Here is a 21,369-nt window from a genome sequence, read left to right as displayed (position 1 = left end):
CAGCATATTAAGAATGATTTCTGAAGGATCATGTGACACTGAAGACTGGAGAAATGATGCTGAAAATTCAGATTTGATTGCAAGGGGGAAAAATACATTTTAAAATATAATCATATAGAAAACAGTTATTTTAAAATTGTATATAATATTTCACAGTATTACAGTTTTTACTGTTTTTATCAGATAAATGCAGCCTTGTTTAGCAGAAGAAGAAAACACTTAAAATATGAATTATTCCAAACATTTGACTGGTAGTATATAATAGTAAAGTTTTTGTGAAAAAACGGTCATGTTTGTTTTCTTTAATGCCCATTTTCTACCCGTTTTCTGACTTCTAGAAATATTTTTTTCTGCTGTGCCCCAAATGCCCTATTTGCATGTGAAAGGAGCAACACAGCTTTTATATTTTGTACTTTATTTTAGTGCTCAAAATTATTTTTTTTTTATTTAATCTCTTATGATCACCAGGGCTGCATTTATTTGATCAAAAATACAGAAAAACAGTAAAATTTTCTATTTGAATTTCATCTACAGTGGTGTGAAAAAGTGTTGGCCCCCTTCCTGGCAGCGCTGTAACAGACTCATTGCAAGTTATCGCAAACGCTTGATTGCAGTTGTTGCTGCTAAGTGTGGCACAACCAGTTATTAGGTTTAGGGGGCAAACACTTTTTCACACAGGGCCATGTAGTTTTGGATTTTGTTTTCCCTTAATAATAATAAAAACCTTCATTTAAAAACTGCATGTTGTGTTCACTTGTGTTATCTTTTACTAATATTTAAATTTGTTTGATGATCTGAAACATTAAAGTGTGACAAACATGCAAAAAAATAAGAAATCAGGAAGGGGGCCAACACTTTTTCACACCAGTGTATGTATATATAATTTATTGCTGTGATCAAAGCTGAATTTTCAGCATCATTACTCCAGTCTTCAGTGTCACATGATCCTTCAGAAATCACGCTAATATGCTGATTTACTGCTCAAGAAAAATTTATAATTATTATCAATTTTGAAAACAGTTGTGATTAATATTTTTGTGGAAACTATAATACATTATTATTTTCAAGATTTTTGCCGAATAGAAAGTTCAAAGGAACAGATTTGAAATCTTTTGTTACATAATAAATGTCTTCACTGGCACTTTTGATCAATTGAATGCATCTTTGCTGAATAAAAGTATTAATTTCTTTCAGTTTCTTAATATGTCATATATAGATGTGTGCTTATGTAATATCCTTGACTTGTCTTATAGGACTCAGAAAGTAACTACTCTGAGATCAAGAAAGGAGTGAATGTCTCTTATCTGGACATGCAGTACAGCAAGTGAGTCTTTTGAATATGAAACCGAATAATCATCAGATTAATGCACAGACACCACATGCAGGATTGGCATTATTATGCAGTGACATGTTGTGTGTCTCTTCAGAGCGGGGCTGGTGGTGTTGGCAGCGGCGTGGCATCCGGGCAACACTCCATGTGTGGCGTATTTCTGCCTGGTCACTCTTGCAGAAAGCACAGCGCCGTCCTCAGACCTGCTCACTGTGGAGGTCACCAAATACAACCCACCCTTCCAGGTACAGCGTTCAAATGATCTGAATCTCTTCCTGGATTGTGAACTGAATGAACTGAGCTCTGGTTTTGTGCGTCAGAGTGAGGAGGAGCTGCAGAAGACGCGTTTGGTGTTGCCTGATCCGTGGAGTCCAGCGGCGTACCTCTATAATGAGGAGCTGGTGTTCACCTGCAGCACTGGAGCTGGACGCGGAGGACTCGCTGAGGAGAAGATCTCCTTCAGCTCTCCAGGTGCAGCCCTCGGACTGAGAAGACAAATGAAGTGGCTGGTCTTCCTCCTGTAGTTCATCTCTGTTGTTTTGCCTGTTGTGCAGGTGACTGTATCCGAGGCGGTGGGGTGTGTGCCGGTCTGCCGGTGTTTTTCTCTCAGAACAGCGGGCTGGTTGCTGTTTTAGCGAGAGAAAGTGCTTCCCTGCTGCCTGAGACCATGGAGGACTCGCTCTGCACCTCAGTGGCTGGACCTGGACCCGAGGTCTGGACCCAATTTACTTAAAGGAGGCCTAATAATATTTTATACACATAATTTTTATATATGTTAAATTATATATATTTACATTGTATGGTGTTTGTTCAAGTAGCTAGAAATCAGAAAATATTTTTCATCTCTTCAGGGCACTCCGTTATAATTTAAAATATAAATATTATTTTGAATTTAGAAATCAGGATTTTGTTTTCTTTTCAGGGCACTTTATTACAATTTGTAATGTTATAAATTAAAAAATATAAAGATTATTTTAAAAAGGTCATTTTGAATTGTTTGGCAGTTTTTTGTGATTCATGAGCTAGTATCTGGCAAAAATATATAATTTATACGTATATAGAAATGTATAATGTTTTAATTTATTTAAGTGACTTGAAATCAGGATTTTTTTTTCTATTCATGGCACTTCATTATAAATTGAAATGTTATAAATGTAAACATTTATTATATTTTAAATATTTTATGATTTTTTTGTGCATTCATGAACTAGTTTCTCGTAAATTATATGTATGTAGAAGTTTATAATATTTTAATTTAAGTGACTAAATCCGTTTTTTTTTAGGGCACTCCATTATATAAAATATAATAAATTTAAAGTGTTTATTATGTTTAAAGTATTTTATTAATTATTTCAGTTTATTGTGTATTAATGAACTAGTCTCTGGTAAAAATAGATATTTCTATAACTAGAAATACATTTAAAAATTTAATTATTTAAAAGAATTAGAATTGTTTGGCAGATTTTTGTCTATTCATGAACTAGTATCTTGCAAATTTATATGTAATTTATATGCATGTATGTATACATTTATAATGTGTTAATTTATTCAAGGAAGTATCTTTTCAGGGTACCCCATTAGAGACACCACCTAAAATAGACATGGTGGCCCAGGAGGACAGAACTAAGCTGCTGAAGCAAGCGTTCCTGCAGTTCTGCCGGTGAGTTTCCTTCACTTGTGTTTGTGAGTGTCGAGTCAGTGACTGCCGCTCACAGATGCTCTGCTGTGCAGTCATGATCTGGTAGGAACTCAGAGCATGGTGATCGAGCTCTTCCCCAGCGACGGAGAGGGAGGTGCAGAGCTGGATGCCGTCGTGACCCAGATTGACCTGGATCTGGTGGATGACTTCCCTGCATGTGACCCACGCTGGGCCGAGTCTGTTCCTGATGGTGAGAAAACCTTTCTTTCTGCCCCATAAATTATAACTTCATCGAAACAGTTCAAAATTTATACAAGATAATTTAGAAAATCTTCTGGCCATAAAAAATTCTTGCCAACCATGAAAGTGTATTTTTTTTAATTTTTATTAAGTATTTTATTAACTAATCTTTATTAATAAATCATGTTTATGTAATTAATACATTATATTTACATGATATTTACACAAAAATCAATTGTTTTCCATAATTAATTTATTTAGTGCTGTCAAACGATTAATCACATCCAAAATACGTTTTTTATTACATATGTGTGTATATTTATTATGTATATATGAATACACACACATACAGTATATATTTTGAAAATATTTAGATGTATATACATTTATATATTCATATTCTTATATTTTATATAAATATATTTATTATATAAACATAATTTTTCTTTAATACATACATGCTGTGTTTGTATTTATATATACATAATAAATATACACAGTATACACACATATATTATGTAAACAAAAACTTTTATTATGGATGGGATTAATCATTTGACAGCACTAGTATTATTTAATATTAAGTATTTAATATAAATAATTAAAATATAATTCCTCGTAAAAAATGCAACATATTTAATAAATACTATTGCCTTTTTTTTGTAGAATCATCTTTTTTTAATTATTTAGCTTTTTTTCTGAATACATGAGCCAGCTATGTCACAAAAAATCAGACACATTTTTTGTTTGTTTTTGTGGTTTATTGTGGAGAATATTCCACATATGTGTTGTCACTTGGAGTGTAAAAAAAATGAGTTAAGTTGAACTTCAGGTGGTAAATCCAGAGGTAAAAGATGTTAATTGTGGACCCCGGTGGATTTGTACGTTTGTGTGTTTTGTCCTGTAGAGGGCGCTGGATTTACACTGACGTCTCTGATCCTGCTGCATCAGTTGGAGGATAAGATGAAAGCTCACCGCTGCCTCATGGACTTCCTGCTTCAGGTTCCTCATCAGACACACAAGCTATGAGACACTCTTTCATCCTCTTCACAGCCTTCAGCAATGCTTTTTCTTTCTGTCTGCTCTACAGACAGGCCTTCTAGACCGCCTCACTTCCACAGCGGTGCGCATGTCCCCGATGGCTACGCGACTCTTGCTATGCGAACATGCGGAGAAGCTCTCGGCCGCCATCGTGCTGAAGAACCATCATGCCAAGCATCCAGAGCTGGTGAACACGGCCATCCTGTCGGCCCTGAAGAAGAGCAACACTGACATACCGTCCAACCTCACGCCTGCGGACGTGTTCTTCAGAGAGGTGCCAGACTTCAGCACCCTGATCATCAAACTGGAATGGAGAATATATGTGACCCTAGACCACAAAACCAGTCTTAAGTAGCACGGGGATATTTGTAGCAATAGCCAAAAATACATTGTATGGGTCAAAATTATAGATTTTTCTTTTATGCCAAAAATCATTAGGATATTAAGTAAAGATCATGTTCCATGAAGATATTTTGTACATTTCCTACTGTAAATATATTAAAACTTAATTTTTTATTAGTAATATGCATTGCTAAGAACTTAATTTGGACAACTTTAAAGGTGATTTTCTCAATATTTAGATTTTTTTTGCACCCTCAGATTCCAGATTTTCAAATAGTTGTATCTCGGCCAAATGTTGTCCTGTCCTAACAAACCATACATCAATGGAAAATTTATTTATTCAGCTTTGAGATGGTGTATAAATCTCAATTTCAAAAAATTGACCCTTATGACTGGTTTTGTGCTCCAGGGTCACATATGTATTTTTCTCTGCTTTATCTCGTGTTTGTGTCTCCAGGTGTCTCAGATCTCCTCCATCTTTGAGTGTCTGTTGGATGAGGAGGAAAAAGCTTTAAAAGAGCATTCGGATGCCGCCAGGTGGGCCGAGGTGGTGCTCAACGTCAATGACATTGTCAAGGTGCACAGCAGTTTTTCTAATTTATTAATTCCTGCACTCAGATAATCTTGAATCAGTGGGCCAGGTTGAACATATCTAGGTACTTGTCATTTTTATCCCATAAAGAGAGAGTTTTTGTGAAATATACAGTACTTGTCAAAAGTTTGGAAACATTATGATTTTTAAATGTTTCTGAAGAAAGTCTCTTCTGCTCACCAAGACTGCATTTATGTGCTCAAAAATACATTAAAATCAGTAATATTGTGAAATAGTATTACAATTCAAAAGAACTGTTTTCTATTTGAATATATTGTAGAATGTAATTTATTGCTGTGATCAAAGCTGAATTTTCAGCATCATTACTCCAGTCTTCAGTGTCACATGATCCTTCAGAAAAGACATGTATAATGTTACAAGAGATTTCTATTAAAATAATACTTTTAAATAATTAAATTAAATCAATCCTGAAAAAATTGTTTTCCACAAAAAAAACATTAAGTAGCAGTGTTTACAACACTCTGATTATTTAATATTTAATATAAAATAAATTTTTAAAATGTATTTAATATAAATTTAATTTTTAAAATGTATTTAATAGTTTTAGAATTTGTAAAGCAAATTGTTAAAATAGTTTTTCCTACAAAACTAAATATGCTTATTTGTGTTTTTCTTTTTGCTAAAAACTATGGAAGTACTTTAATATTATATGAATATAAGAAAATCAATGTTAAATCTATTTCTTTAATATCTTAGATGCATCTTAATTTTGACAAACCCAAAAATACATTTTGTAAAAATTTTCAGTGTCCACCTTGCAGCCCACAAAATTAAAGATTAAAAGCTTGACGTCCTTAAGGCTAACATACATGGACTTAAAGCCACAAATCCTCTATTTTAAATTCACGGGGCTCGAAAGAATATTTTACACACAATCTTCCTGGTCTCCGAGATTGAGAGATGAATAATCATCATGTTTTGTGTTGAAGGATATGATTCAAGCAGCAGCACAGTACCGAGAGACCAAAGCATCTCTGTACAGAGCGCCAGAGAACTGCGGCCCGGAGCCAGAGTACATCCCATGGACAGGTAAACACCTGACAGGACCTGTTTATTTTCTGACCGCCAGAGCACTATAAACTAGGGATGCAACAATGAACCGCGAGCCGGTTGAAAATATGTGACGATTCAAATCGATTGAGATGCCAAACAAATCACGATACAATTAGCGTAGGAGTTTATATGACTTTATCTCTGAACTAACTGTCTTTAGAAAGTTTACGTGGTATTTTCTTTTCATCTTGCCTCTGAACAATACGATTAACCGCGAGCCGGTTAAAAATTGATTCAAATATGTGACGATTCAAATCGGCTGAGCTGTTAAACAAATCGCGATTCAGTTAGGTGTAGGAGTTTATATGAATTCATGTCTGAGGGGAACTTACTGTCTTTAGAAAAGTTTAGATGGTATTGTTTTCTTTTCCTCTTGCCTCTGTATAACGCATATTGAAGTTCATAAGCGCAGCGGAAACCAAGGAAACGCTTTAAGCGCCACCTGCTGGCAGAGAGTGAATCTGTGTCTGATTCAGCTCGTCTGCTGTTTCTGTTTCATGCAGATATTTTTATGGATGGTTTCACAAAACTGAGATCAAACCATTCTGTTTTTGCTTCAAATTTCGAAATTATACAATTTAATTTAGATTAAAAACTGCTCATGTTGCATGTATGCAGCATTTTTGTTTGGATCATGATTAAAATGCAATGGTTGCCTCTAATTTTAAATGGAAAGAGCACAGACAAAGCCTTAGTTTGTTCATATGAAGAGATTTCTTTTATTTGTGTAACTTGCTTATTTGATTTGAGGTTTGTTTTAAAATTTCAGTTAAGTTTTGTTATATGTCAATTTCACAAAGAAACGTGCAGCAATAGCCTAATAAAAGGACACATTTTTATTTACAGTATAATGTCTTCGATCTCATTTTGTTATAAAAAATCTTGAGAAAATCGAATCGTGAGTTGAGTGAATCATTTTAAATGGAAAGAGCACAGACAAAGCCTTAGTTTGTTCATATGAAGAGATTTCTTTTGTGTAACTTGCTTATTTGATTTGAGGTTTGTTTTAAAATTTCAATTAAGTTTTGTTATATGTCAATTTCACAAAGAAACGTGCAGCAATAGCCTAATAAAAGGAAACATTTTTATTTACAGTATAATGTCTTCGATCTCATTTTGTTATAAAAACAATTTCACAAAGAAACGTGCAGCAATAGCCTAATAAAAGGACACATTTTTATTTACAGTATAATGTCTTCGATCTCATTTTGTTATAAAAAATCTTGAGAAAATCGAATCGTGAGTTGAGTGAATCGTTGCATCCCTACTGTAAACACAAGAGCAGCTCTCCACCAGTATGAGCGTCATAGTTTCTTCCTCTCAGCCTCAGGAGGAGCGGGTGGAGTCCGGACCGTCATCACGCGGCAGCACGAGCTGATCCTGCGCGCGGCGTATCCGCACGCAGACGTGGAGCTGCGCGCCGCGCTGAGCGAGCAGCTGGTGGCGCTGTTGGACTCTCTGTTGAGTGGTTACGTGGCTCAGCTGACGTCTCTCCGCCGCGCCGGACAACAGGAGCGCTACGTCATGCTGGAGAACGAGTACACGCAGAAACGCTCGGAGCTGCTCGCGCCTCTCTGTGAGCTTACATTGGTGTTTTGTGATTGCTCACTTTTGTGTCTCTTCCTGTCTGTGTGGCCAGAATAAGCTGCAAATCGGAGCAGATTATGTGCTTAACATATTTGTGTTGTCTGTGACTGTGGCAGTGGAGTTGGGTCAGCATCAGTGGGTTGCAGCACTGGCGGAGAAATACTGTGACTTTGACATATTGGTGCAGTTGTGTGAGCGGACAGATAACCAGAGTCGACTACAGCAGTACATGGTCAAATTCGCTGATCAGGTAACAAACCCACTGGCCCAACAACTCTGAAATGTCAACACAAACCATATACACATGAAGCAGCACAACTGTTTTCAACATTGGTAATAATCAGACAACACTACAAAATGGGAATATAAAGGCCTTTCCACACTGAGCGCGAAAAAGCGAAACGAATATCGGACACAGTGACGCACTGGAATAAAACAACAGATTCCTATGGATGCATAGACCACGAACATTCGTGCACCAAAAATGCGAATATTTTTTTCCGAACCAGTTCAGCAAATCTTTTCAGTTTCGCAAAGCGAAAACTAGGGTTGTGCCGATAGACGATAGTCAGAGATATCGACGATAGCAGATGTCTGTCGATAGTCAAGACGATATTAGGCTCATTCTCCTATTCATGTATTAAATTATTATTATTATTATTATTCAGCGGCCTATTATAATTCGGCTATTATTATCAAATTGCCCCGCTATTTCACTTCAGCACCGCACTTCTCACACACACACACGCAAATGAGGATTAGAGTCTCCAACCACAAACACAGACGTACATCGTCTGCTGATATAAGGTATTTCATTGCACTTTAACAAGTAATCTGAACGGCCTATATATGTGCAATATTTTAACTGAGCCCCCACTAACGGAGTTTAATGCCACAGTTATGTTAGAACGCATCTCATTCTTGTTTCTGTGGCGGTGTGTCGGGCTTGTCATGGGGCACGCAGTCTGGAGCGCTGTATGACTGATGTATCCGTTTAATTTAACTTTACTCCTAATATATGAACTTACCTGTTTTAAACACTTTTATATTTAACGTGTTCATTTATGTTCAATATTTAATGTTAAACTGTTGGTCTTTAAAAATAAATCTACTTTTGATTTTCACCATTGACTGCAGACCTTTTAGACTGACAACTTCCGTGTGCCGACGCGGCAAACTTGTCACAGGACGCGCGGTCCTAATAGCTATGTATGACTGTTGTATCCGAATATATATGAACTAGCTGTTTTAAATATTTTTATATTTAACATGTTAGTTTATCAGTATGTTTAAAAGTATATTATTTAGATTAGTGGTGCTTTCACGCAACAGAGGCTTTACTCTCTCGCACACGGTTTAAAACACCAAATAGTTATGTAATAGCCTATGACAAGTACAGAGAGTCTCTCTCTTGCCCCACCCACCCATGCACGATAATATCGTGTATCGCGATCTCACAGGCTGGCGATATGAAAAATAACCATATAGCCCAACACTAGTGAAAACACGGGCTGTCCAGTAAGATTTGAGCATTACATCATATGGCCAGAGCAACTGCTGTTACCCAAAAGATTGACGCGGTGGTGCTAAAAGCTCAGAAGACTGTATTGAGCACAAGCGTAAAAACACCAAAGTAGAGGACTTTCAACCAACATACAAAAAATATGGATGTTGAGATGATGTTGTCGTTGGTGTCTGAACATATAGATATATTTATATTTATACGATATATTTTCTGTACATGTCTTTATGCAGCTCATGGTATTTTTATAACAATAAAGGATGTTTATGACAAATGACAAGCAGGTAGCATTCAGTCCATTAAAACATAAAAAGAATGCATGTCTGCCTATTATAGAATCAAAATCCATTTTAGATCAATCAGAAGTTATTACAAGCACTCGATGATGGTTTAAAGTGGGGTTTGAGCAAAAACATTAATTACATAGCTTTTGAAATGTAGCTTGATGGTAATTGTACCTCTGATTTTATTTTCTTGTAAGCATTATGGATAGTTTGTGTTTCTGATGAACCAAAAGTTATTTATCTTAATTTAATGCTGCATACTGAGCAGTGGACGATGTTAAATCCATATATACGAGATGCATAGGCTACATGAGGAAAAATGCATTGCTGGTCGGCGCCACCTAGCGTGCAGGCACGAATTAGCACAAGGCGATTAATCGTTTCGCGCTCGGTGTGAAAGCAACGTTCGTCGGCGATTCACCTCGCGCTCAATGTGAAATGGCCGTGACACTGAAGTAATGATGCTGAAAATTCAGCTTTATCATCAGTGGAAGAAATTACATTTTCAGATATGTTCAAATAGAAAACAGTTATTTTAAATTGTATATAATATTTCACAATTTTTTACGTTTTTAGTTCATTTTGATCAAATAAAGGCAGCCATGAAGCGCATAAGAGGCTTCTTTCACAAACATCGATCCCAAACTTTTAACCGCTACTATATTATCAACAGATGCTTCTGGATTGTGTAGTTTGAAGTAGCTTTTGGCCAGTTGAGAATATTTCAATATTTGTAGAACTGTCTTTTGTTTAATTAAAGAGTATTGCACACGGACACTTTGAAATTCTTGCAATGCAGTTCCAAGAAAAATATACTGAAATCACAGTTGTTTACGGTACTTGTGCCAAATGCATTTACTCACAGCCCTCCCTGTTTCCTGTAGAACTTCGCTGACTTCCTGTTCCGCTGGTACATGGAGAAAGGCAAGAGAGGGAAGCTGCTGTCTCAGCCAATAGCAACACACCAGCAGCTGGCCAGTTTCCTGCAGGCTCACGATCACCTCAGCTGGCTGCATGACATACATGTGCAGGACTATCAGCGAGTAAGAGAATAAAGAAATAAAATAAATGCATATTACATTTTTATTTGTTTTTTATACACTAAAGTGCACACCACATGGTTACTGTCACTTGTAGTGTTCTAAATGCTTTGTTTTCTTCACGACAGGCCCATCGTACCCTGTGCAGTCAGGCCAACACGGAGACTCGGTACTTCAGCAAGAAGAAAACCCTGCTGGCCCTCAGCAAACTCACGGCTCTGGCGTCAGACATGCCTGAAGCCGTGCACCGCAGACAGCTCAACGGTCAGTCGTGTGCCTTCGCATGTGTTTGGAAGACATATTGACTCTTTGATTTGTCTAAAATTCTGTTTTAGTCCGTATAAAAGGGAGTTCTCTTTTTGTCATATTGCAACAAGCATTTTTAGTGTTAGTACATCAACAGAATGTGGAGCAAATGATGCATCTTTCTTCTGTAGACACAGGCGACATGGGTTTGAATCGGACCTGCATTTCCCTCCCCAAATAATCTCTCGAGCCCTAAATATTTCTGATATATAATCGTTGTTGTCTGGTGTTTTTCCCATGTGTGTTGGTGCAGATATAGTGGAGCAGGAGAGGTTTCTGCTTCATCAGGAGACTCTTCCTAAACAGCTGCTGGACGAGAAGCAGCTGAACCCAGACAGCATGCCTTTACTGAGCCCTCGTAACCTCATTGAAGTGAGTAAACCACAAAAATACTGTGCTCATGCGCTTCCTCCTCATTTCTCTTACTTTATGTCTATCTTTTCCTCGTCTCCAGCTGTACATCTGCAGTGAGAACCGTGGAGCCAACGAGTACGACTTTAAGAAAGCTCTCGATCTGCTGGAGTACTTGGAGGAGGTATCTGTCAATAATAGACTACATTAAAAACAAGTGCCTTTTCTGAGCACATATGTTTCTGATGTGTATTCATCGCCTGTAGGAGGACGCGGTTAATATTGATGCCCTAAAACGGGAGATCTTCAGTAAAGCCTTGAAGAAAGACTGGAAGGAGAGGTGAGCGTCTCAAAACTCACTCCAATGAGTTTTCGTTTTACTTGACTATAATGGTCTTGCAATAACCGGCTGATGGATTGGTTGCAGTTGGGCGTCGTCTGATGATAATGACGATCCTCTAGAAGCAGCCAGAGACAGCACTTTCGTCAAGATCCTACAGAAACTCATTCAGGAAGGTACAGTGACTCTGCTAATCACACACTCACAGTTGTTCTAGAAGCTTGTCTTGAGGTTTCAAAGTGGTTTAGGCATATTTGAGACTTGCTTTTAGCAGATATTAAGTATACAATATAGCATCTTACATCCAAAGCATTGGCAACCCTACTTTAGGACATACAGGGATTGAATTACAATGCAAAGTCTGCCTATACAGTCAGAGTGTGTTTTGTGGCCACAGGTGTTTCTCTGCAGTCGTACCTGCCTGACGTGAAGGATCTTCTGCAGGAAGATGAGCTGGAGAGTCTCAAATCAAAGACATACTTTGAGTTCCTCCTGCGAGCCAACTATGAGCACTACCTGAAAGCTCACATATGACATTACTTCCTGTTTCTACTTACTGTTTCCTTGTTAATATTCCAACTTTGTTTCAGAAAAATAATAATAATTACATGATCCAACGCTTGAATTTTCTGAATAAACTGTATTTCTGTAATTGACGGCAGACAGTTCTTGATGCTTTTCTTCTGCTGCAAGACAAAGATAGAAAGAATAACAAAGCCAAATAGTGCTCACCAAATGGAGATGTTAGCTTGGGTTTTATGGTGTTTTCTTAAAGATGGTGAACCCAAAAGTATTTGGATTGTTAGGCCACACTCTTAAGATGTCTGAATGTCATTGCATTAGATAACAAAATTGACCAAATTTACTCTGCAAAGGTGACGCAAAAGCACTTCTGAAGTGGCATAAATGCATTTTATTCAGTAATTGCAACTGTATGCTTTGATACTAGGGGCTGAGGAGGGTCAGAGCAGGCAAAATAAGTGGATTTTATGCAAAATTGTGTCTTTTTATATTGAATTTTGAGCTGGCACAAAGTTGCATTAAAGTGACCATTTTATAGAAGCACGTGCACAACACATTTCACAAAAAGATAAAACTATAGATATAACATTCAAAATGAAGCTCATTTGTGTTTGTCATTAATAGACTGTTCAGCTGACTTCATGCATCACCAACACTAGTTTATCAAATCTAAAATCATGCACAAATGTTGCAGAAAAGTTTTGGCTGCGTTTGCTTGCAGATGCCAATTGGTTAGATATCTACACTCTTAAAAATAAAGGTGCTTCACGATGCCATAGAAGGTTGTTCTAGAAGCTTGTCTTGAGGTTTCAAAGTGGTTTAGGCATATTTGAGACTTGCTTTTAGCAGATATTAAGTATACAATATAGCATCTTACATCCAAAGCATTGGCAACCCTACTTTAGGACATACAGGGATTGAATTACAATGCAAAGTCTGCCTATACAGTCAGAGTGTGTTTTGTGGCCACAGGTGTTTCTCTGCAGTCGTACCTGCCTGACGTGAAGGATCTTCTGCAGGAAGATGAGCTGGAGAGTCTCAAATCAAAGACATACTTTGAGTTCCTCCTGCGAGCCAACTATGAGCACTACCTGAAAGCTCACATATGACATTACTTCCTGTTTCTACTTACTGTTTCCTTGTTAATATTCCAACTTTGTTTCAGAAAAATAATAATAATTACATGATCCAACGCTTGAATTTTCTGAATAAACTGTATTTCTGTAATTGACGGCAGACAGTTCTTGATGCTTTTCTTCTGCTGCAAGACAAAGATAGAAAGAATAACAAAGCCAAATAGTGCTCACCAAATGGAGATGTTAGCTTGGGTTTTATGGTGTTTTCTTAAAGATGGTGAACCCAAAAGTATTTGGATTGTTAGGCCACACTCTTAAGATGTCTGAATGTCATTGCATTAGATAACAAAATTGACCAAATTTACTCTGCAAAGGTGACGCAAAAGCACTTCTGAAGTGGCATAAATGCATTTTATTCAGTAATTGCAACTGTATGCTTTGATACTAGGGGCTGAGGAGGGTCAGAGCAGGCAAAATAAGTGGATTTTATGCAAAATTGTGTCTTTTTATATTGAATTTTGAGCTGGCACAAAGTTGCATTAAAGTGACCATTTTATAGAAGCACGTGCACAACACATTTCACAAAAAGATAAAACTATAGATATAACATTCAAAATGAAGCTCATTTGTGTTTGTCATTAATAGACTGTTCAGCTGACTTCATGCATCACCAACACTAGTTTATCAAATCTAAAATCATGCACAAATGTTGCAGAAAAGTTTTGGCTGCGTTTGCTTGCAGATGCCAATTGGTTAGATATCTACACTCTTAAAAATAAAGGTGCTTCACGATGCCATAGAAGAACCTTTTTGTCTAAATGGTTCCATAAAGAACCTTTAATATCTGAATAACCTTTCTGTTTCACAAAAGGTTCTTTGTGTTCAAAGAAGGTTCTTCAGATTAAAAAAAGGTAAGAAAGAGATGGTTCTTTAAAGAACCATCTCTTTCTTACCTTTTTTTAATCTGAAGAACCTTCTTTGAACACAAAGAACCTTTTGTGAAACAGAAAGGTTATTCAGATATTAAAGGTTCTTTATGGAACCATTTAGACAAAAAGGTTCTTCTATGGCATCACTGTGAAGAACCTTTTAAGCACCTTTATTTTTAAGAGTGTAATGCTGTAATACAGACATTCTTAAGTGTCCAAATTGGGCAAGGCTTTATTTGAGAACGTCTTGTTGTTTTCTTTCACTCATCTCGTCTTCATCCTCCAGCAGCTGGTGTGAGAAGAGCAGCTGAACTGATGGAGAAGCAAATTTCTCCCCTGAGCTCCTAAAAATAGGGAAGAGAGGGTAAAATTAGTGGCGTCCGCAGTAAATAAGCTGCACTTTACGGGGGTTCTCTGACACCCTATATGGGGTGGAAGCCTCTGGAATCCCTAAGGACTCTAGATAAACTGTCTGGAACTAGAGGAGGAAATATGATACTTGTTTATGATGTGGCATTAGGCTTGGCATCAAACTTCACTGAGACGTCACCCATAGGGTCATGCTTGTCTAATGGTCATCTAATGACTGTCTAATTTAATATACATCTCCAAATAAAAGAAGGTAAAACCTCGTTATAATATCCTGTTCCTGTTCTCAGAAAGGCAGAGAGGGTTGCTTAGTGTCTATTTTGATAATATTGGTCATTGGCAATACTTCAACCATGATTTAACAACACTTATTTACGCTGATGAACAAGCTGAAGAAAATACATTGCCAGCTTTCTTTTGATGATGATAGTATATTTGAAGGGCTTAATATGGTGACTGCATTGTTCAGTTATAGACATCAGGCTCAAGTAGGAGATTTTCCAAGATTCTCCTCCCCTTCATCCAGTGGCTTTCTATGGGAAAGGAAGAAGTTGAAAAGAACACTGTTATCCCAGTGCCACAGACTGACTAAATCCCTCATTTATTTCAGAAATGCCGTGTTTATAGGCTTTACATTGGTCAGTTCATGCAAACTAAGCCACTTTTTGCCAGTGCAACTGACTTTCAAAAAATGGCCCAATTTATCTAATTTTGCCTGATTTAATACACTGCAAGAATTTACATTTTTTATAACTCCTGGTTTCGCTGTCATCATTTAAATTAGTCTATAATATCTCAATGTGACCCTGGAGCACAAAAGCAGTCATAAGTAGCACGGGGACATTTGTAGCAATAGCCAACAATACATTGTATGGGTCAAAATTATAGATTTTTCTTCTATGCCAAAAGTCCTTAGGATATTAAGTAAAGATCATGTTCCAGGAAGATATTTTGTTAGGGGTAACGCATTACAAGTAACGCGAGTTACGTAATCAGATTACCTTTTTCAAGAAGCTAGTAAAGTAACGCATTACTTTTTCATTTACAAGAGAATATCTGAGTTACTTTTTCAAATAAGTAACGCGAGTTACTTTTTTTTTCAGTTTATTGATTGACAGCTCTTCTGTCCCCATGTTGAGAGAAATCTAAGTAACGTAATTAGTTACTTTTTTATGGAGTAACGCAATATTGTAATGCATTACTTTTAAAAGTAACTTTCCCCAACACTGGTCCTATCCTAACAAACTATACATCAATGGAAAGCTTATTTATTCAGCTGATGTATAAATCTCAATTTCAAAAAATTTGACCTTTATGACTGGTTTTGTGGTCCATTGTACAACCACAGAAAAATAAGCTATTTATACATTTGGCAAATATTTTTATCTAAAGCAACTTGTATTACATCCAATGTATATCTCGAATTCATTGACATTTTCATTTGAGCATTGGTGAAATGTAGCTAATGATAAACGATCATAACCCACCACTGCCATGCCCTTATATTGAGATCTAGTCCACAAACGCCCAGTGTTGGCCTCTGAGTCCACTCCTACGGTGGCCTTGCGCCCGCCCGCTGTGGTTTGGGGTCTGGAGCGCCATATATGGAGCCCCTCCTCTCGACCCACCGACACCCAAATATGGACGAGTATCGGGAAGAATTCCATTTGAATGCATGGACATTCCTTAATGGCTGTCCGAAGAGCAGGAAAGCAGAGGACGGGTGTATATAAGATGGTCCGTGCTCGGGTCATCGTGCAGCAGGCACTTCAGTTTGACTTGCGACTCTGAGCACAAACAGCACACAGGTAAGCAAACTATAAGAACAGCAATTCAGAATTGGATACTTTAGATGTGAATGGAAGGATTTGACTTTTGGTTTCGCTTTTGACTTTGACTTTTAAAAAAAAAGTCGTAACTTTTTTATTCACTTAGGCTATTGCACTGATATCATAGAAACATTTCTCTGTATATTTTAACTACATTTTTTTAAGTGATCTTTAACAATTAAAATCATCATCAGAGTGCATTTTTTGTTTAGTTATTTTTAATAAATCATAAACCTGCAATTGTAGGCTAATTATGTTGCGGTATGCAATTAATTTAGCATATGTGTACGATTATTTTATCATATTGGTGCAAATAGAAATTCAAATCGTTATTTGACAAACAAAACTGTTTTCTCACATATTTTCATTCAGATTACACTGTGCTATTTAGTAGTGTTGGAAAGGTTACCCTATTTAAAGTGTAATAAGTAGTGTAACTATTTCAGTTAGCCTACTTTATTAATGTAACTGATTATTTGATTACGTTTTGATTACTTTTCTAAATTTCTCATGTTTTCAAGTTTTAATCATATTCAAACCAGGCAGAGTTAACCTTACAGTAGAGCTCAACACTGATTACTGTCAGGCTTGAACATTCCCTCATCACTTGAATTAAGATTATAATAATTGAATTTTAAAGCACAGCCACCACAAAATCAGACTTTAGCACCTCTTTTTTTAAGATCGTTCTGAGGCAAATACAGATTTAAACTCATAACAAGATATGGCCTAGTTTAATAGCTATGATACTGTTTTTGAAATCAAATCTTTGCATAGCTATGGCAGGAAACACTGCCGTCTAATAATGCCTTGGGAAAAAAACAGTTCATCTAAAGAAATTTCATAACTGTAATTTAATTACACATTTTTCTCAGTAACTGTAACTGATTACAATTACATTTATTTTGTAATTAAATTACGTCATTTAGCTACATGTAACTAGTTACTCCCCAACACTGTTAGTATGCTATAATTAAGCAGAACCTAATTGTACACTCTAAAAAATCAAAACAGCCCAATTGCTGGGTTTGTCCCTATTTTACCCAGCACTGGGTTGAATTTAACCCAGCATTTTTTAGAGCGTATACATTTAAGACTAATATTAATTAATGCAGTTTCTCAATGTAAACTAAACAGTTTGCCAGATTGGTTTGGAAAACGCAGTCAGTTCTCAAATTTGGTTATCAGTTTGAGTGATGATGTTGTTGGGGTTGTAGTGTCCTCATTGACTTTATTTGTAGAACCCATCAAGATGTGTGACGATGACGAGACTACAGCTCTGGTGTGCGACAACGGCTCTGGCCTGGTCAAGGCTGGTTTCGCCGGCGATGATGCTCCCAGGGCCGTCTTCCCTTCCATCGTCGGCCGCCCACGTCACCAGGTACATACAGAGATCCTTACTGGATTTGTATTTGTCATTAAGAGAATGATTGTATGGGTTTTCCTTGGGCTATTCTGATCATGTTGTACTCAATGCTCCCCTTCAGGGTGTGATGGTCGGTATGGGTCAGAAAGACTCCTACGTTGGAGACGAGGCTCAGAGCAAGAGAGGTATCCTGACCCTGAAGTACCCAATCGAGCACGGCATCATCACCAACTGGGACGACATGGAGAAGATCTGGCACCACACCTTCTACAACGAGCTCCGCGTGGCCCCTGAGGAGCACCCAACCCTGCTCACAGAGGCCCCTCTGAACCCCAAAGCTAACCGTGAGAAGATGACCCAGATCATGTTTGAGACTTTCAACGTCCCCGCCATGTACGTGGCCATCCAGGCCGTCCTGTCCCTGTACGCTTCTGGCCGTACCACCGGTAAGACAACGTGCTGTAAATGAAAGAGCAACATTTATGTCATTACACACAGTGCATCTAAAGCAACTGTAATTATATATTTGTGACCCTGGAGCACAAAACCAGTCTTAAGTCGCTGGGGTATATTTGTAGCAATAGCCAACAATACATCGTGTGGGTCAAAATTATAGATTTTTCTTTTATGCCAAAAATTATTAGGATATTAAGATCATATTCCATGAAGATATTTTGTAAATTTCCTACCGTAATTATATAAAAACTTTATTTTTGATTAGTAATATGCATTGCTAAGAACTTAATTTGGACAAATTTAAAGGTGATTTTCTCAATATTTAGATTTTTTTGCACCCTCAGATTCCAGATTTTCAAATAGTTGTATCTCAGACAAATATTGTCCTATCCTAACAAACCATACATCAATGGAAAGCTTATTTATACAGCTTTCAGATGATGTATAAATCTCAGTTTCAATAAATTGACCCTTATGACTGGTTTTGTGGTCCAGGGTCACATTTGTGACTAATTATGCATTCAAACGTGCTTACTGTTAGCTCTGGCTGACTGATTTCTTGTTTCCGGCTGTTGTTAGGTATTGTGCTGGACTCTGGTGATGGTGTGACCCACAATGTGCCCATCTATGAGGGTTACGCTCTTCCCCACGCCATCATGCGTCTGGACTTGGCTGGTCGCGATCTGACAGACTACTTGATGAAGATCCTGACCGAGCGCGGATACTCTTTCGTCACAACCGGTGTGTACCTGGTCACTTTTTACTGGGATATTTCTAGCATGTGTGAAACAGACCAAATAAACAACTCTCGCTTTGTCGTCCACCACAGCTGAGCGTGAGATTGTCCGTGACATCAAGGAGAAGCTCTGCTACGTCGCACTGGACTTTGAGAATGAGATGGCCACCGCTGCCTCCTCATCCTCCCTCGAGAAGAGCTACGAGCTTCCCGACGGTCAGGTCATCACCATCGGTAACGAGCGTTTCCGTTGCCCCGAGACCCTGTTCCAGCCTTCCTTCATTGGTATGTTTGAAAACATTTAAAATTGGCGACTGTTGTCTTACCTTTTAGTCCTCCAACCATTTATATGCTCTACTTAAAACACTTGCACAGGTATGGAGTCTGCCGGCATTCACGAAACTGCTTACAACAGCATCATGAAGTGCGATATTGACATCAGAAAGGACCTGTACGCCAACAACGTCCTGTCTGGTGGAACCACAATGTACCCTGGTATTGCTGACCGTATGCAGAAGGAGATCACAGCCCTGGCTCCCAGCACAATGAAGATCAAGGTAATAAAAAACTCAAGGTTTGGCTGAGTTGGTTTTTCCATGTTGACTTTATTGGGGTCGTGAACTGCCTTTTTTATTTTTTACTATTTTGTGCTGAACTGAGATCCACTTATAATGTTATCAAAAACATCTAAAAGCATCATCATTTAGAAGTAATTATGTAACTATTTTCTGTCCTGTTTTTGACCCCCTCGCTGCTATGATTGGCTAACACAGCCTGCGTCCTTCACAGATGGATGCTGCTGTGATTTAGGTTTAAAACGCATAAATATTCAGTACATATCAAACGATCTGTAATAACAGATAAAGCAATAGCGATCACGTAATGAAAACAGTTACTCACACTTGTGTGTTGCGATATTACTGTTGGATCCAATATAGCCAACAAGGCATCCTCTTTTAGTTTCAATCTTTCTGAAAATCCTGTGTCAAATTGTGCTTCGTTTGTAAACGAATCCGCGATAAAATGAAGTGAACAAAGGACCAAGAAGTTCTTACTGACGGTCTGGATCTTCATTCCTAATTTTGGAAGGAGATGCCAGGACTATTTTTCCACAACTTGGCCCTGCACCGCGTCTTGTTGTCTTCAGATCATCTTTATAGTTTGGTTTTTGCATAGAGCGTTTCCACTACATGTGCGAATCGGTGGGCGGGGCTAAACAGGCAGCGATGTAGAAGCAGGCATTGATCTTCCTCCGTGGAGGCGGTGCTTAGCCACACTATTACACCAGAAAAGTGGCACATTCCACAAGCTGTTATTCTGGCAGACTGCCTTCAATATCATCTGTTTTTAGACTAACAAGAAAAGTTTTGAGTTCTGAAATTTGCAGGATATTTTTATAGTACAATTACCTCTTTCTTATATGTCAAAAGATCGAGAGAATTTTGATTTCTCAGTTCATGGCCCCTTTAAAACCGCAGACTAGTTTTCTGAGTAATATTTGATCTCCTCCTCCTCCTCTGTAGATCATTGCTCCCCCTGAGCGCAAGTACTCCGTCTGGATCGGCGGCTCCATCCTGGCCTCCCTGTCCACCTTCCAGCAGATGTGGATCACCAAGCAGGAATACGACGAGGCTGGCCCCAGCATCGTCCACCGCAAGTGCTTCTAAGCGCCTGGCTCACCATCCTGTCATTGCTTCCTGCTCAGGAACCAAGCGACGGTGCATTGCTCCTGTGGACAGCTTTTCTACAGTCGTTATTTATGCATTGACGTAGGAGCGAGCAGTAAAAGCACAAACTGAGAAAACGTCAAGGGAGAGAAAAATACCAAGCGCTCTCATTGCACACAAATGTATTTATTACTGACTTCCATGGCTTGGTATTTTGGCGAATGCTGTTTGAAATTGAAGGACCCCGCTCCCTTAGATTCCATACGTTCCACTGTACACCCAGTCCAGTTGATGACCAACACAAATCACACTTCAACAGACAAATAAAACTGAAAATCTATTTTTAAACATGGTACTCGTCAATGAATATGTCATTTCAGTATACATTACACTAGGTTTGAGCCTACACTGAGACAGACTAAACAATATTAACCCAACCTCTCCGATGGTTTACAGATGATTAACACAACACAAAGTCTTGTTATGTCTGTAATCTGACAGCTATAAACCATCTGGGCTATTTAAGTGGGCTCTAATGGAGGATGAATGCGTATGGGACAATTAATGGATCACAGAAGCATTACAGTAGCACTGACAATCTTGCAGTTTATACTTTGTGTAAAGGAATCGTAATCTTTATTAGCTGACACTTTATATCATAACACAGCGGGTGTTATGATATAAAGTATAAGCTAATAAAGATTATTATATATATTATTAGCTTGAATACT

At 37.8% G+C, this 21,369-nt stretch overlaps 2 protein-coding genes across 3 annotated transcripts in view; both read left to right on the top strand.

Annotated features, from left to right (window-relative positions):
* The window catches only part of LOC107700801 (nuclear pore complex protein Nup133-like), a 16,776-nt gene extending 4,436 nt beyond the window's left edge, over positions 1-12,340 (top strand). The window contains exons 7-25 of the mRNA XM_016502616.1: positions 1,254-1,324; positions 1,428-1,575; positions 1,651-1,801; positions 1,885-2,042; positions 2,899-2,990; positions 3,062-3,219; positions 4,117-4,211; positions 4,300-4,524; positions 5,050-5,169; positions 6,135-6,234; positions 7,583-7,834; positions 7,962-8,095; positions 10,536-10,694; positions 10,820-10,955; positions 11,251-11,369; positions 11,452-11,532; positions 11,615-11,688; positions 11,776-11,864; positions 12,086-12,340. Coding sequence (XP_016358102.1) covers positions 1,254-1,324; positions 1,428-1,575; positions 1,651-1,801; positions 1,885-2,042; positions 2,899-2,990; positions 3,062-3,219; positions 4,117-4,211; positions 4,300-4,524; positions 5,050-5,169; positions 6,135-6,234; positions 7,583-7,834; positions 7,962-8,095; positions 10,536-10,694; positions 10,820-10,955; positions 11,251-11,369; positions 11,452-11,532; positions 11,615-11,688; positions 11,776-11,864; positions 12,086-12,222 — 2,499 coding nt within the window. The 3' untranslated portion in view covers positions 12,223-12,340. The remainder of the gene's footprint in view (positions 1-1,253; positions 1,325-1,427; positions 1,576-1,650; positions 1,802-1,884; positions 2,043-2,898; positions 2,991-3,061; positions 3,220-4,116; positions 4,212-4,299; positions 4,525-5,049; positions 5,170-6,134; positions 6,235-7,582; positions 7,835-7,961; positions 8,096-10,535; positions 10,695-10,819; positions 10,956-11,250; positions 11,370-11,451; positions 11,533-11,614; positions 11,689-11,775; positions 11,865-12,085) is intronic.
* Positions 12,341-16,136: 3,796 nt separating this feature from the next.
* Positions 16,137-21,201, top strand: LOC107700870 (actin, alpha skeletal muscle 2). 2 transcript variants are annotated; one of them, XM_016502699.1, is made up of 7 exons: positions 16,137-16,392; positions 17,655-17,794; positions 17,901-18,225; positions 18,815-18,976; positions 19,065-19,256; positions 19,347-19,528; positions 20,495-21,201. In XM_016502699.1, exons 2-7 carry the CDS (start codon positions 17,666-17,668, stop codon positions 20,636-20,638), a joined length of 1,134 nt encoding a protein of 377 aa, XP_016358185.1. In that variant the 5' UTR covers positions 16,137-16,392; positions 17,655-17,665; the 3' UTR covers positions 20,639-21,201. The 2 variants fall into 2 exon arrangements, with proteins under 2 accessions (XP_016358185.1, XP_016358184.1); XM_016502698.1 differs by lacking the exon at positions 16,137-16,392 and having other exon boundaries at positions 17,626-17,794.
* The last annotated feature ends 168 nt before the right edge of the window (positions 21,202-21,369 follow it).

This window comes from Sinocyclocheilus anshuiensis, unplaced genomic scaffold (assembly GCF_001515605.1).
Source record: "Sinocyclocheilus anshuiensis isolate Anshui unplaced genomic scaffold, SAMN03320099.WGS_v1.1 scaffold1127, whole genome shotgun sequence".
Taxonomy (NCBI): Eukaryota; Metazoa; Chordata; class Actinopteri; order Cypriniformes; family Cyprinidae; genus Sinocyclocheilus; species Sinocyclocheilus anshuiensis.
Note: the sequence above shows the minus strand (reverse complement) of the source record. Positions and strands in the feature narration are given on the sequence as shown.

Bases quoted from the DNA above. Each gene is read 5' to 3' on its own strand.
- LOC107700870 (XM_016502699.1), top strand. From the start codon at position 17,666: ATGTGTGACGATGACGAGACTACAGCTCTGGTGTGCGACAACGGCTCT. The intron at 18,977-19,064 runs GTGTGTACCTGG...CGTCCACCACAG, and splicing joins ATACTCTTTCGTCACAACCG to CTGAGCGTGAGATTGTCCGT. The intron at 19,257-19,346 runs GTATGTTTGAAA...ACACTTGCACAG, and splicing joins GTTCCAGCCTTCCTTCATTG to GTATGGAGTCTGCCGGCATT.